This window comes from Dipteris shenzhenensis, chromosome 1, assembly GCF_047967505.1.
Source record: "Dipteris shenzhenensis isolate YYH24624 ecotype China chromosome 1, Dip_SZ_1.0, whole genome shotgun sequence".
NCBI lineage: Eukaryota > Viridiplantae > Streptophyta > Polypodiopsida > Gleicheniales > Dipteridaceae > Dipteris > Dipteris shenzhenensis.
The window spans coordinates 57528374-57543921 of NC_141596.1; the positions used below are offsets into that span (position 1 = coordinate 57528374).

Consider the following 15548-nt stretch of genomic DNA (forward strand, 5'->3'; position numbering starts at 1 on the left):
CTAGCCTAACATGTGCCATGTGCACTGGGTGGCATAGTTGCATTTACCAATTTGTTAGGCTCTTCTTTGCTTTCTTTTTCTGAAGTCTCTTGATCGAGCTTCATCTGCACATGTGGCTTATATTTTCGAAACTTCTTATGTTGGGAACTGTGGGGTAACTTTTCCACTGGTAAGGTGTTTCCAAGTAAGGGTTCATTTGCTGTGCATACTCCTTCTAGTCCCTCAGGGAACCATTCAAGAGGCGGTGGTTCTGATTTTGAGGGAGCTAGCTTTGCAAGGTACAATTCAACGATCCTTGTTTGGACTCGTTTGAATTCATTGAAGTGTTCAACCTTAACTTTTCTGCGATTTCCTCCTTCAGCTTTCTTGTGGGATCTTCTGTTGTTATTCAACTTTGGAGGTTCAACTTTTGGGAGCTCGACTGCCATTAGGGCATGCAAAATCGCTAGGTCATTCTCAAAGATTTGATCTTCGATTTCAGCATTCTCAGCCTCAGTTTCAATGTCCCAAGGAAAATCTGAGTCATCATTGGTATGGGTACCTTCTTCAGGTTCATTATTCCACTCGAGGTCAGCCATAAAGAATGGCATCTCTAGATCGATTGAATCTTCATGTGTGAGTGAAGGATCTACCTATAGCACCTTAGCATCTATCTGTGAGAAGATGGGGTCTAATGAATGGTAGTTGTCGATGGTTGCCAATGTTCGTGTCCAGTTATTGACATTGCTTTGTGAGTCACCTGCTATGGCATGCTATTGCAAGGGAGCTCATTTGCTTGAGATTTGTCGTGAAAGATGTGTCATCCAATGCTCTAGGCACAATTGCTTTTATAGCTCCTGTCCCCGCATTCATCCTGACTGCAGTGTCATATTTCTGGATTGTTAGTCTATCAGTTCCCTAGTCATGGAGGACTAATGCTTCCCATAACTAAGGACGTCCCAGTAAGATTTGATAGGATTTTTTGGGAAGATCCAAGATTGTGAATTGAAGGAAAAGCGGACTCCTGCGACCTTTGTGGACACACCATTCACTATTTCCAAGGGTTTAGCGTGTGAATCATCGGCAAGGCGTATGTTGAAATTAGCCTTTTGCGTTGGTGGGAGACCCCATTCATCATAGAGATCCTTTGATAAGACATTTACACCTGCTCCACCATCCACTATGACTTGGAATTCATTATATGCCTTGTGGATAAAAGGCACAATAATGTTGTGCATGTCATCTCTCTAACCCATCCGCACAGGGATATCTTTGATGTCGTTCATAGGTGGAGGGGGATTTGCGAGTTCAATCCATTCTTTAAAACTCTCCTAGAGATTGGGACAATTCCATAGGAGGATTCCATTGGGAATTAACACAGGGCAACTCAAGATGCTAGAGAGTGCAGCTCCTTCAAGTTGACATGGCAGTACATTATGTTGTGGAGTCTATTGTTGGAACAGAGGCTTGAGTACAGTATCAATACTTTGTGGGGCCAAGTCATGGATTGGGTCTTGAGCTTGTTTCTCAGCCTCAAATTGAGCTTGTTCCTTTTGTACCCATTGTTGAAGTGCCTGAAAACGAGCCTTCTCCACTTCTGCATTTGGGTATGGAGCTTCTTTTATTTGAGGCTCGAGAGCTGATGTGGATGAGCTTGGCTGCTCATTGCTTGGCAAAGGTGGAGGCACTTGTTTCTTTTTAAGAAGTTGCTTTGGTTGGAGTGGAATGTTAGGGTCCTTGGTGGCCTCTTTCTACTAGCGTGTAATTACATTCACAGGTTGTGATATTATGCTTGCCGGCCCCAGGCTTGGCCCCAGGCTTTGATGGTCCACCCCAATGATGCCGATTGGGATGTCAGGCTTAACCTCTATTTGTTGTGGGACCTTATTTCTCATGGGACAATCCATACAAGCATGTCTTATGCCACAATCTCTGCAGAGTGGTTAGAAAGTAGCGGGGCTACCACAATGAGGGCATTTTGCAATCCGGTGATTTTCTCCACAACCGTAGCACTTGATTGGTGCTTGATATGTGTTGGGGCATACTTGATTTGCATAGACTGGTATTAGACCCTCTGTACCTTCTACATAGTACATTAGGTACTTTGCTTCATACTCAAATGGTGAGTCTACTTCCTCGGCTTGTAATTGATGTATTGGAACTACTTGAGGAGCTAGATTTGGCGCTCTTGGATATGGTCATGGATTCGGATTCCTCAGTAATTGTGGAACTTCTGTCTGAACAGGAAAAGGATTTAGCCTCGGAGTTGGGGGTGCATGCAAGTGTCGGTTGCCTATACATTGGCATGTGTGCCGCTTGGTATTGTTGAGGTCGAGGCGGGTTGTTGCGCATGTTGAAGATGCAACTGTTTTCATCATGGCCGTCGATGACACAGATATGGCACCATAACCTTGGCGATGGATTTGCTTGTGCAGTGATCCTAGGTCTTAGGACGGGCACTCATTTGCTGTATGATTGGCCATGCAGTGCGGACACCATACATTTTCTCATCGTGGATAAGTCTGAGGTGGATGTTGAGACAAGTGAAGCTTTTATTCCATGGCTTGCATCATGTCTTCTTTTAGCTTCATGGTCATGGCCTCTAAGTGATCTTCATTTGATGTTTCGGCAGTGGACTTGGATTTGCCCTTTTTAGAGTGCTTATCTCATGCACTAGATCTGCCATCATCACTGCTAGTGTCAGAGTCGATCATGCCATCCTTGATGTTAATGGTTGCCACATGAGCAGCACTAAACGTTTCATAGCTGCTAATCTTTTTCATATCCTTCTGGATTTTCTTCCTTAGTCTTGCAATGAACCAGGCCGTGAGGTACTTTGCATCAGGGCGTGGGTCACATTTGGTGATTAGTCTTTTCATCTTGCCCAGGTACATGTGTACATCTTCTTGACAGCCTTGTTCGATCTTGCTTAGTTGGAGAGCGGGATCATCTTATAGCCTCTCCGTTTGAAAGCACCTTTTGAATTCTGTTTGAAGCAGGTCCCATGTGGCTCGCTCTTCTACTAAAAGGTTTAGGTACCATTTAGACACTTCATCAGTTAAGGCCATGGGAAACCAGGCCACCTTGGTTTCATAGGATTGATCTCCACCTACTCGGTATGCGGCATCAAAATGCTAGAGGAAACGGGCTGGGTCTCCCCTACCATTATATTTGGGAAGTCTCAGTTTTCCCAAGGGGCGCCTGTCTTGATTGTTAATATTTTTGTGATTAAAAAAATTGTTAGCCTCTACATTGAGGTCAATATCCCCATCATCATCGCGACAGGGTTCGGCCATGTTGTGGCGTGGAGGAGTTAAAGGGATTTCTTGAATTTCAGGGGGGAATCGGGGTAGAGGATTGTCAGAGGTAGTGGTTGCAACAAAGTTGTATGCAGATTTGGCGAGTGTTTGAGTCGGAGGCATTGGTCGAAGCGTAGCTGCATGCAGATTGGGCGAGAGTTGCAAAGGGTGTCTCTGTCACAAGTGCGGGTGTTGATGTAGTTTTGTTTGGAGGGTTAGACTGGTGTTAGTGTTGTAGGTACCATCATGTTAATAATGTGCCTAAGATTGTCCCACGTATGTAGGGAAATGTGTCGGTCTAGATGGATCGTCAATCGGAGGTCACGACATAAAGATACGAGTGCATTAGTGCAAAACAAGGCCCACACGGGGGCACAAATGAGCGAGTGCTAGGGATGCCAAAATGGTGTGCAATAGGCTGGAAAAATGCCTCGTAGTGTGGTGTTTCCATGTGTGAAATTTTGGTTCAAACGAGGTCCAGTTTGGGTTCCAAACAGGCGCGATACGAAGTGTTGAAGTAGGGTTAAAATTGGCCTTTTTTTGGGGGGGGGCCTTGGTCTTAAGGTTGGTGTGAATGGAGTTTAAGTCCAACTGAGAAGTTTGAACCAAGTTAATTATAGTTAGTCTAACTAGCCAATTAGCCCAACTGCCCATTATTATAATTGGACAGTTACTTTGGTTAACCTAACTAGCTGCATTTAGTTACTAACTGAAGGTCAGTTCAACTAACCTAACCAGACTGTAACTAGGCTACCCTAGGTTATGCTAACCTAACTGTAACTATAACTATAACTAATTGTAGTTAATTAAACTAACTAGAAGGGTTAAAGCTAACTAATCCTAGTTCACTAACCTAACCTGTTAGACTAACCTAGCCTAAGGTGCTAACCTAACCTAGGTTGCAACTAACTAAACTAATCTAACCTAGGGTGAATGCTAAGGTTAGATTAGGTTTTTTTTTTTTTAATTTAAAAATAATTATTAATTTTTTTTTTGGAGAGGGGCATCGTGCAGCAGTGAGCGATTGCGGGAGGTGGTTTTGGGTAGTGCGTCAGAGGGGGGGGGAATTGTTTCGTGAATGGAGGCGGGGGGGCGAAGGAGTTGCAGGAGTTTTGGAGGAGGGAGGGAAGGAGGCAGGTTGATGGAGGGGCGACCTTCAGGGAGGATCGCGGGGGGGGGGGGTAGGAGGTGCCACGAGCGACGGAGCCGGGCGGAGAGGAGGCGGGGAGGGCTGTGGTGAGGCGGGCTGGTGGAGGAAGCGCCAGTAGAGGGAGGGGCGGGGCGGGGCGGTGCTGGCGAGGCATGGCTGGCATGCCATCGCTAGTAGCTCCGCCGCGGGTGACTAGCTGGTGCGCCGTCGCTGGCGGCCCTGCGTGCGGCGCTGCAGGTGCCTTTTGCACCAAGGGCTTATAAGCCCTTAGTATAGGATGGGCCTTAGGCCCTTAGAATAGGAATAGGGAGAGGATCGGCCGTCGAAGAGGGGGAGGGGGGGAAAAAGAAAAGGGAGAGAGAGAGAGAGAGAGAGAGAGAGAGAGAGAGAGAGAGAGAGAGGGGATAGAGCGAAGAAGAGAGAGAAAGTGAGAGAGAAAGAGAGAGGGGGGGAAAGAGAGAGAGAGAGAGAGAGAGAGAGAGAGAGAGAGAGAGAGGGAGGGGGTAGAGAGAGAGGGAGGGGGTAGAGAGAGAGAGAGAGAGAGAGAGAGAGAGAGAGGGGGAGAAGGTAGAGAGAGAGAGAGAGAGAGAAGAGGGAGGGGGGTTGGAATGGAGGGGGGTCGAGAGGGGGGGGAGGGGGTGGAGGAGATGGAGGAGGAGGGGGGGGTGGTGGAGATGGAGGGGGAGAAGATGGAGGGGAGGGGGGTGGTGGTGGAGAGGGAGGGGGGGGGGGGGGGGAGGGGGGTGGTGTGGGGGCGGGGGGGGGGGGGGGAGAAGGGGGTGGTGGTGGTGGTGGAGGGGGGGGTGGAGGGTGGAGGGGGAGATGGAGGAGGGGGGGGAGAGGGCGTGGTGGTGGAGGGGGGGGTGGGTGGAGGGGGAGATGGAGGAGGAGGGGGGAAAGGGGGGAATGGAGGGAGGGGGGGGGGGGATGGAGGGAATGGGGTGGAGGATTGGGGGATGGAAGAGGGGTGGGGGTGGAGTAGGGGGGGTGTGTGTGCGTGGATAGAGGGGGGGTGAGGGGATGGTTGTGGAGGGGGAGGGGGAGGTGGTGGAGGGGGGGGTGGAGGGGGAGGGGGAAAAACTTGACAGATGGAAAACTTTGACGGAAATCCAAAGGGAGGAAGAGATGGTCACCTGAATGCTCTCTAAGTCTTTCTCGATGTAATGGGATTATTAAGAACAAATGGACGGTGGGTGGATGGCTAGGTTATCGCTGCGAGATGGACTCGAAGTAACTCACCATGTGAGGATGGGAGTAGGGTGGTGGTCGATGGAGAGGGAGGAGTGTCTTGCATAGGGTTTGGAATGGGGAAGAGGATGGAGGCAAGATGTGAAAGAAAAAGTATGAGAGGGATGGGTGCACTTTTATAGGAAAGGAGGGGGAGCTGTGGATTTAGTCAAACACATGCGCACCTTTGAATTCCTCCATGTTTGAGTAGTCAAATACATGTGCAATTTTGAATTTGTCCACGTTTGAGTAGGGAGGTGGTTTCAATTTTTCTTTTGGGTTATGGCATTTAGAACCTTTAATCATTGATTGCCCATAACTTTTGGTGGTTGTGTCAGAATGTGCTTTCGTAAAAAGGAGAAATGTTCATAATTTCAAGCTTTACATTTGACAACCATCACATGGTCTGATTTATTTCTTAAGGTGCTGTTTTTTTAGAAAATATGCATTCTCCTAAATCAATAACAAAGAGTTTTAGCTAGAATTTTCTTTTCTTTAAATGAATTTTTTTACTGGAGTTGGAAAAATTTTAGCTCTCCTAGCCCTTGAGTGATTTGAAGTAATAGTTTGTTTGTCGTGCACACATGCTTGCACATGTTTATCTTATCTTAAGACGCTAGTCTTCCCGACAGTGGCGCCAAATGTTAGCTCTTTCCCATAGCTTTCACAAGAAGAGCAGGGTATTCTCAATATGCAGGGTTCTGAGGCTTTTTGTCACCTACAGATATATCGGGGTTGTCGTTTGTAGTATACATGTAGCTTAGGACCTTGAGTCGTATTTTGGTGAGAGACATAAGCATAAGTGTGGTAAGCAAACATAGTGCATGCATGTGTAAAGGGAACGTGTATCATCATGGTTGAGGTAATGAAGGCTTTTGCCTTCATTGGGGGTTGAGGGGTTTAGGAGGAGTTTAGGGTTAGAGGGAAGTTCAGGGTTTAGAAGGCGGTTCCAAGGTTCAAGAGGAGGTCCAAGGTTTAGAAGGGAGTTCCAAGGTTTAGAGAGAGGTTCTAGAGTTTAGAAGGAGGTTCCAGAGTTTAGAAGAGGTTCCAGGGTTAGAAGGAGGATCCAAGGTTCAAGGTAGAGTACATGGTGGAGAACTCGTCTCCCTCGTAGATCATGGAGGTTAAGGGTTGAGGAACTAAGGGTTTAGGGGGAGCATAGGAGTGGGAGAGGAAGAAGGTGTAAGAGCACGAGGGAAAGAAGAGAGAGGAGGGAGGAGGAGGAGGAGGAGGAGGAGGAGGGAGGAGGAGAAGGGAGGAGGAGAGGGAGAGGATGGGTTGCCAGGTTGGAGGAGAGGGGAGGAGTTGCAAGGTTAGGACATGCTTTTGGACGTGGAGTGCAAGGAAGCATAGACACTTGAGACAATTGCTTGGAATACCAAAGTAGAACTCAACACAATGCCCCAAAGAGTGTGGGCTTCATTCCATTATGGGGTATTTATACAAGTTGGAGAGATTCTCTCTCTGCATGTAGGAATTGTAAGATATTCTCTCTCTACATGTAGAACTTGCATATAGAAGTTGCATGTAGGAGTTGCATGTAGAACTCGCATGTAGAATAGGCATGTAGGAATTGCATGTAAAAGTTGTAAGTAAAACATGCATGTAGTAATTGCATGTAGGAGTTGCATGTAGAAGTCGCGTGTAGGAATCACAAGTAGAACTTGCATGTTGAGGATTCCTAAGAGAGATTATTCCTAGCCTTATGCAAGTACAAGCGGAGCTTTGTCGCTACTCTACACACATTCTATACTACCTAAGTCCATGTTGGCACAGAGATGAGAGAGAGAGAGAGAGAGAGAGAGAGAGAGGTTTGTTAGCATTCACAAAAGGCCAAAAAGGCCTATGAGAGAAAATTTGACTTATATACCCCAAATAAGGGAACAAGAGGTTTCTAGTACCCCTAAGGTTCTACTATTACCTAAATTGAAATATAGAAGTAGAAATACATTGTGAATGTATATAAACGTTAATGTCATCTACTATGTGTCATCCATGAGTAATCTAAGCTGCCATGATTTCTCTAGAACATGAAATAATGGAGCATGTTCTATGGCAACTATTCAACATGTAACTCATTATGATAATATACAATGCATCTTGACAACCAAGCAACAATACTTATACCTACTCTAAGAACTTGATGGAAAAACTTTGATTTAGATTCAAACGATTTGGAGTTTCTCATCTTGTGCATAGGTTTTGGTACGGTCTCCATGGTTCTCTAAGTTGGTAAAAACGAGTAGATGGATCCTTGTGTAGGTCAAGTTTTTTCTCGAATTCTAGTGAAATTACTTAGAGACCCTCCTTGTTGATAAGCTATGTACTTGACCTTCAAAGTCTCCATTAACTCAGCACAGCTAGTGACTGTGGAAGAGACCCATATCAAGAAAGAGATATGTATCTCAAGAAAGAGATCTATATCTCAACAATTTGACTATATTTAAGTCCATCAATTGAGTTTTAATGTCTTGGGAAAATTAATCAACCTACGAATGACTCTTGAGCCTTGATAATATTCTTATATTTGTTGGTATTATGACTTCATCCTTGTCCATAATTTTCTTTTATCCCCAGTCATGCAATACTTTGGCATGCATGAGCCATCCAATAAGGTAGGCATTCTCTTACATACTCTTTCATTCTCTTCCATACTTATAGTGTAGTAGATCCATCCTACATTTATGTGAACATCTTTCAAAATGACCTTAGGAGTGAACATTCAAGCATATGCACTTTAAAGGGTTAGAACTTGAGATGATTCAGCTTCAATCTGGTTGTCATATCCCTTGAGATTAAGTCCACACAATCATGTTTTGATGACTCCCCATTAGAATAATTAGCACTCCATAATCCACACATGGCGTCTTAGTTATTGCTATTGTTTCAAGGCTATCCACCATCATGCTTATGTGTTGCAAGTATTCTTAAAAAAGCCTATGCATTATCTAGACATAGTTCACCTTGGGTTACTTGAACTGGTCCCATTTTTTCTATGCCTTGTCAGTTTTTTGTCATGAATCTTCTATTTGTATTTCGTCCTTACTCTTATTATGTGGTTTTCTACTAATACTAGCCGGTTATACATGTTTACACTCTAATAAATTGGACTTCTTGATGAGATGCACTACAATTTTGAAAAACTACTCAATATAATTGGTGTGACTTATTCTCTCTTATTTTTTGACTCCTTGGTTGCATGACTTAGGGTTCTTGTCTTATTGTGCAAAGCTTAGTAGCTCTACTATTAGTGCCTTGCTTTAGAGGTCATGTATGATCGCAATGGTAGCATCCTTTTGGTCTTTTTACTTATTTCTCATAAAAGTCAACAATATGTATAGGGGTTTTTCAATGCCAAAATTTCTTTAAATCCACAAAGTTTTAATTATGTAAGGTCTTTATTTTAAGTTTGGAAAAATCTATAAAAGTTTTAGCAAAAAGGTGGTGTTTTATAGGCACCAAGACATGTCCTACGTTAAGGCTAACTTCTTGGTGCCACATGGTTTAGTTATAGCTTCGATTATGACTTGTAATGTACATATTCATCACAAGAGAGTTAGTTTTATTGTTCCATTGGTCTATTGAGTTTCTTAGCCTCAAATATTTCTGTTTTGAAAGTGATTGCTATTTCCTTGATCACTATGACCTCGGACTTATCTTTGAGCCTAACATGGTCTTAATTTCTTATGAGCATCTTCATCTTCATGAAACATTTGGTCAGCATAAAATGTCCTCTTGGATTGGTATCAAAAGTCTTCTATAGTATAATCTATATTATTATATGGCCTTGTTGTTTTGAACTAAGTGCATCACTTTTTATTTGATATAGGTTCCCTTGAGATATCCAACTCCTTGAAAACCTTGTGCAACGTACTCCTGAGGCTCTTGTATTTGATCTCACCAAGGGGTCCTTTCCTTCCTCATTGCTATGGTCATTTTGGTCTAGGATTCTTTCTCACTACTATTGTCATATTCATCTTTCTCCTCCTTTTAGGGACAAGTTCCCTTCTTTTTTGTTATCGAATTCCCTTGTATTTATTAAATGGGGTCTAGTATCTACATAAGTGCAATGCATAATACTCATAGCTCCAATTTTGGGAAGTAGTTCAGTTAGTATTGGTTCAACTAAATTTGGGCCTCCTCGTGCTTTACATGCATGATTAATGTTTTAGCCCACCTAAGTGTTGCATCCATTAATGGAATACTTTATAAAAACTCTATCAATGGAGTAAATGCATGGTCTCAAGTGGGGCAATCGACTTGCATGCTGAGATATGTAACCAGGACATGATCACGTAGTAGAGGGTGATTTGTTACTATTATAAACATGTCCCACAGATTCCAAACTATGGAATGAACACCATATGCAGTAGGTTAGACCTATCTAACATCAGTAAGTATTCTCACCAGGAAAGGTGACATCACCTTAAAAAAGTGGCAATTAATCAGCCCATTTGGACGAGGATCCAGAAGTTGAAGCCAATGGTCACGTACAAGTCCTTTAAAAAAAAAAAGGATTACACACATGAATTGTAAAAGAAATTAAAAATTTTGGAATGAAACACTACCATAAAAATGAAAGAGGATAGCACATCTGTTGACAACCAGAACAATGCAGTTCCGCAAGGTGATGAATTATGGCTTGACAACAGCAAGGGCTTGGGATTCATAGACCTTATGCAAAGAGGGCTTTTGATACCAGGTTGAAAGATAGGGGGAGAGGCGAGTGGACAGAAGTGCACATACACAAAGTAGCTAGTTCTACACTACAAGTATTAGATTTGGAAAGCTCTAAATTCATGCTCGTTAGGATTAACATCCCCTTGAGCCATTTAAGGCCCTTAGTAGACCATGCATTATAAAGTGCAACTTAACATCTCAACAAAATTTCCATCCATTCTTCATGTTATATTCCTTGAACAGACCCAAAGATAGAAAAAGAAGAAATTCAAGAACAGACCCAAGAAGCAGGGCATTGCAAAGGCCCATATGTGCTAATCTGACATAGAACAACAGCATCAACTTCAACCCTATGCAGTTCACTCAGAAGTTGCATGACCAACCTCTTGCACATTGCACGTATACAGGTGCAAATGCTTGATGCATGAAATTTCATATAGTGCATGTTCATATTCATCAACAATATCTTTAAAGATCAAAGCCTTGTCAACGTAAAGATAATATGGACAACCATAAATACATGAGCTGATTCAAGACCCCCTTGAAACAATGACATAGAGTGTACCTATGTGTGTGTGATTCGGACACCAGCTCTTGCTGAAAGCCTATGCATACCCATACCTTCTTTGCAATCGAAACCCAATGTCATATCCGTCGACTGCACAAAACCAAAAAATTATGGGAATGCAATTACAGTATGGGATGATCATAATGCAGAAAGTGCTTAATCTTCAGGCTCCAGGTCACATTGTGCGACTTAAACGTAAGTTTCTCTTACAGTTTTTGCATGTGTTGTGGGCTGTTTCTTATCGCCCACATAGTTGTCTTTTCATTCTCATGCCAATTACACTTTTGTGTCCCAAGGAAAATTGTCATCATCTGACAGAAGTTGCACCACATTTGGCACATATCCTTCCTCCTTCATTTGCCCACTCAAACTCTCTAGCTTTTCCTGGATATAATCACTTTCTGTGTGGCTCTTATCAGCAAGAGTAAAATCATAAGCCTTTTTGTCCACCTCAATGAGAGCTTTTCCTGGCTTCTTCCACAAATATGCACAATTTCTCAACTCTACTATTTTACCTGCATCCTCCCACATGTTAGCATCAACAAATATATTCCACATAAGCACACTATTAGTCGAATCTCCAGGATCCATCCTGAAAGCATGATCAAAGCATTGCCTAGCTAGGTCTACATTGCCATGTGTTCTGCAGTGACTGAGCACAGTTCTCCAGCCCACAACAGATGGTTGATATGGACCAGTTCTCAGTAAGTTTTCTGCCTCATTCAGATGTCCTGCTCGGCCAAGGAGGTCCACCATACAAACATAGTGGTCAACTGTTGGTCTGAGGCCATGATCTGTTCTCATTGACTGAAAGTAGTGGCAGCCGTTTTCTACAAAACCTGCATGACTGCAAGCAGAAAGAACTGAAACAAAAGTCACACCATCTGGTTTAAAGCCTTCTGCTTGCATGTCCTTGAAAAACTGCAGGGCCAAACTATAGTCGCTATGTTGGGCATATCCTGCAATCATCGCGTTCCAAGTCACCACATTCCGTTCTACAATGTTATCAAACACTCTGCATGCACTTTTAGCACTTCCACATTTGAAAAACATGTCAATAAGCGCACTCCCAACATTTGCATCTGACTCAACACCGAGCTCAATAACGTAAGCATGAATCACTTTGCCTTGATCCAGTGCTAGTAATTTAGAACATGCCTGCAACATGCTAATATATATAATCCTGTCTGGACTTAGACCCTCCTGTAGCATTTGGCAAAAAAGTTGTAGTGCCTCCTGACTACAATCATGCTGGGTATACCCTACAGTCATTGCAGTCCAAGTCACTACATTTCTCTCTGGCAGATGAGCAAAGATTTTCTTTGCATCCTCGAGACTCCCACATTTACCATACATATCAATTAGGGTACTCCCAACAGACACATTCGACTCAATGCCACTCCCAATGAGAAGACCATGGATCAACTTTCCCTGATTTAGCACCCTTATGCTAGAGCATGCCTTCAGGACGCTGATAAATGTAACATTGTCTGGCTGCACATGCTCCTGCTGCATTTGTTGAAAAACTTGCAATGCTGCTTGGCCATTACCACAGTGAGTACAACCTGAAATCATGGCATTCCATGTCACAACATCTTGCCTGGACAATCTGTCAAACAATTCGTGTGCATCCTTCAGGCTCCCGCATTTGGCATACATGTCAATAAGAGTGTTGCCAACAATGTCAACTGACTCCAGCCCTCTAGCAAAGATTTGGGCATGGATCACCTTGCCTTGTTTCAGTGTTGTCCTGTTGGTACATGCTTTGAGGACAGCAACCAAAACATATTCATCTATCTCAACGCTTGATTGCTGCTGCATATCATTGAACAGACTGATAGCCTGCCCAGACTGTCTGAGCTTGCCATGTGCTGAAATGATTGCACTCCATGCAAACACATTTGGTTTTGCAAGTTTGTTAAATACTTGGTTTGCATCAAACAAACTCCCACAGACAGCAAACATGCGGATCAGGTGGCTCCCCAAAAATGTGTTTGCATCAAATCCACTGTTCATAATGAAAGCATGTAAGGTCCTTCCTGCTGCAAGATCTTTTTTCTTGATGCATGCCTGCAATATGTAATAGAAAGTGATGTAGGTAACAGAAATTCCTTGCTGGTACATAAGGCCTATGGCCTGCAGTGTCTCATCTAGCTTTCCATTCTCACTTAGTATACTCAAACCCTTAGAAAAAGGGTGAGAATCTCCAGTATCTTTCAACCTGAAAGTACCAGACAGTACTGCTTTGTTATGACAACAACTTCGATGCAAATATCTTAGCATGTCAAAAGAACTTCATAACATATTCCTTTATTGCAAACTTACACCACTGTGAGCCAATTTCAAATCAAACGTTTAGCGTACGCTTCTTCCAAAAAAAGCTGTATGTCTGTGACTTTGGAAAAGGCTGTACTTCAGATACTTTTGAAGCAGCTGATTCTGATTCTGCAAATGTAGAAGTTGAAAACCCTCAATTCCTTTGTGTCTTACGGTGGAGCTGCATTTTGTTGGTATTGAAGATATTGCCTTGGTTTTCCCATGGTTGACCTTCACATCCCAGTTATTGCAAGAAATCTGTAGGGCATCCATGTACTGCTGCAAACTATCGGCACTAACACTACATTATCGGCGTAAAGCAGGATGAGGACAAGAGTTTGCACCAGTGGTGATCTTCGTCCCCCAAAGGTGTCCACAAAGGAGAACAACTCATCAACATATGGGCCAAAAAGAGTGGGGGAGAGGGGGCAACCTTGCTTCACCCCTATTCGTGCTACTGACCTCTTTTGACATCCCATGATTTGTACATACTCTATCCATGACTCTCCCATACAGGCCATCATTGCCTAGATAACATCATCTACTATGCCGAAATCTCTAAGCCATGAGATGAGACGTGCCCATACGATGGAAACAAAAGCATTCGTCAATAAAACAACAATAAACCCACTGTTTTCGGTGCTGCCTCCTGAATCTTGCTGACCAACCGCCCTTACACATGATCTCTCGACTAGCTGAACTGAGGTATATCTCTAGCATTAAACCATGAACCTTGAACAGGTCATACAGCAATATAATACATCTCCTCTTGCTCCACAGCTTGTTTCTACTATTCAGGACATGATCAACACTTAGATGAAGTCAATGGAAAAAAAGAGACAGCAAAAGTGGATAACAAAGTTTACAAAATGGACCTTCATGAGGAAGTAAGAGAAAAATAAAGCAAGATTTGAAATGCTTTTGTCTCTACCAATTGGGGGACTGCCAGATGGACAGTATAATATAGAGGGATACACAGAAGTAGCCTCATAGAAAAGTTACCCAATGTGGCGTGGAATTACGAAGACATACTTGGGGTCGTTCAAAAGGAAGCAAGACCTGATAATGCTTTCTCTATGAACTAAGGGACTGCTAGAGGGATGGTATAATGCAGAGACAGACACAAAAGCAGCCTCATAGAAAAGATACCCAATGTGCCGTGGAATTATGAAGACATACGTGGGGATCTTCAAAATGGGTCACATGCTCTAATTTTCTGCAAAAACAGGGCAGCAAAGATAAAGATTCTTAGACAAACTCATAAATAGAAAGGCATGAGGATGTGGATATAGATAACACGCATCAAAGTAAGAAAACAAGGAAAAAGGGCAAATGGGCTGTTTACAGAGAAGGAAAAGCAATTATCAAGGAATTACGATGGCTATATTATGTTACCATTACAAATAGTTGCCTTTATAATAAGATTGGAGATGCTTCATGCACTCCTATGGAGACGCTTCATGCATTTACATTTTGGGGATTTGATGTAATAAGCCACTTATTAGTCCCATCGATCTTTTTGGTGTTCCACAGACGTTAATAGATCTCTCTCTCTCTCTCTCTCTCTCTCTATATATATATATATTGTGACATATATAGCAAAAATTTGTACAATGACGAACACATAAAGCAAGGCGTACCCTCTTTCAAGCCTTGGACTTGAGCAAACAAGCCTCGCTCCTAAAATGACTATCAGTGGCATGGTTAAAACTTTGGACACGCTGAGATCACGGGCCGCGCAGGAGGGTATTCACAAGCTTGCAGCCTCCTCGCTATTCGAAAATTGCTGCTTGATCCAATCAAAGGGCTCTCCATTGTTCTTTTTCTTTGGGTCACCGAAACTGGCGACACCCAATTCACAGTTGCACCACGATTCATATTTGATCTAGCCATCAAGGTGACTCTTCTCAAATCATACCAACTCCTGAGGGGAAGTGTTTGAACGTTTCTCAATGAGAGAGAGTAGCATCGAATTTTATTCAGAGAAGGGAGTGGCTATAGTTGCACTATCACAACAATTTTGAAGAATCACATGGGGGAGCGTGCGCAGTTGGTGCGAGACCGAAGGCTGAAATCTATTATTTCGCGTGAACGAAAATTTGGAGCCTACGAGCTGAGGGGGCTTTCTGTGAGCCTTTAGGGAGCTCTGTGGCAACTGCTGATTGGTTGGAGGACACCAATGTCCGAATCTTCACACTTCAAAATGGAGGTGCCAATTCCAGCACCAGTGGCGCTCCAACCAAGCCTCTAAGAGCCAATGCCCACGAGGCCACAAATGTGCCTTTGGTGCGACTTCTAGAGAAGCCCAAATTCATTCTCTCGCGTGAAC

At 43.4% G+C, this 15548-nt stretch overlaps 1 protein-coding gene across 3 annotated transcripts; it reads right to left on the bottom strand.

Moving 5' to 3' along the window:
• Nucleotides 1-10875: 10875 nt before the first annotated feature.
• LOC147906098 (pentatricopeptide repeat-containing protein At1g11290, chloroplastic-like) lies at nt 10876-14884 on the bottom strand. Of its 3 annotated transcripts, XR_015541269.1 has the most exons (3): nt 14860-14884; nt 11114-14435; nt 10881-10993 (listed from the first exon to the last, which is right to left on the bottom strand). XR_015541269.1 is itself a non-coding variant. In XM_087376519.1 (2 exons), exon 2 carries the CDS (start codon nt 13184-13186, stop codon nt 11180-11182), a length of 2007 nt encoding a protein of 668 aa, XP_087232645.1. In that variant the 5' UTR covers nt 13187-14006; nt 14860-14884; the 3' UTR covers nt 10876-11179. The 3 variants fall into 3 exon arrangements, 2 of the variants coding, with proteins under 2 accessions (XP_087232645.1, XP_087232638.1); XM_087376519.1 differs by having other exon boundaries at nt 10876-14006; XM_087376512.1 differs by having other exon boundaries at nt 10876-14435.
• Between the last annotated feature and the right edge of the window lie 664 nt (nt 14885-15548).

Coding starts and splice junctions, on each gene's coding strand:
- LOC147906098 (XM_087376519.1), bottom strand. CDS start 13,186: ATGCTAAGATATTTGCATCGAAGTTGTTGTCATAACAAAGCAGTACTG.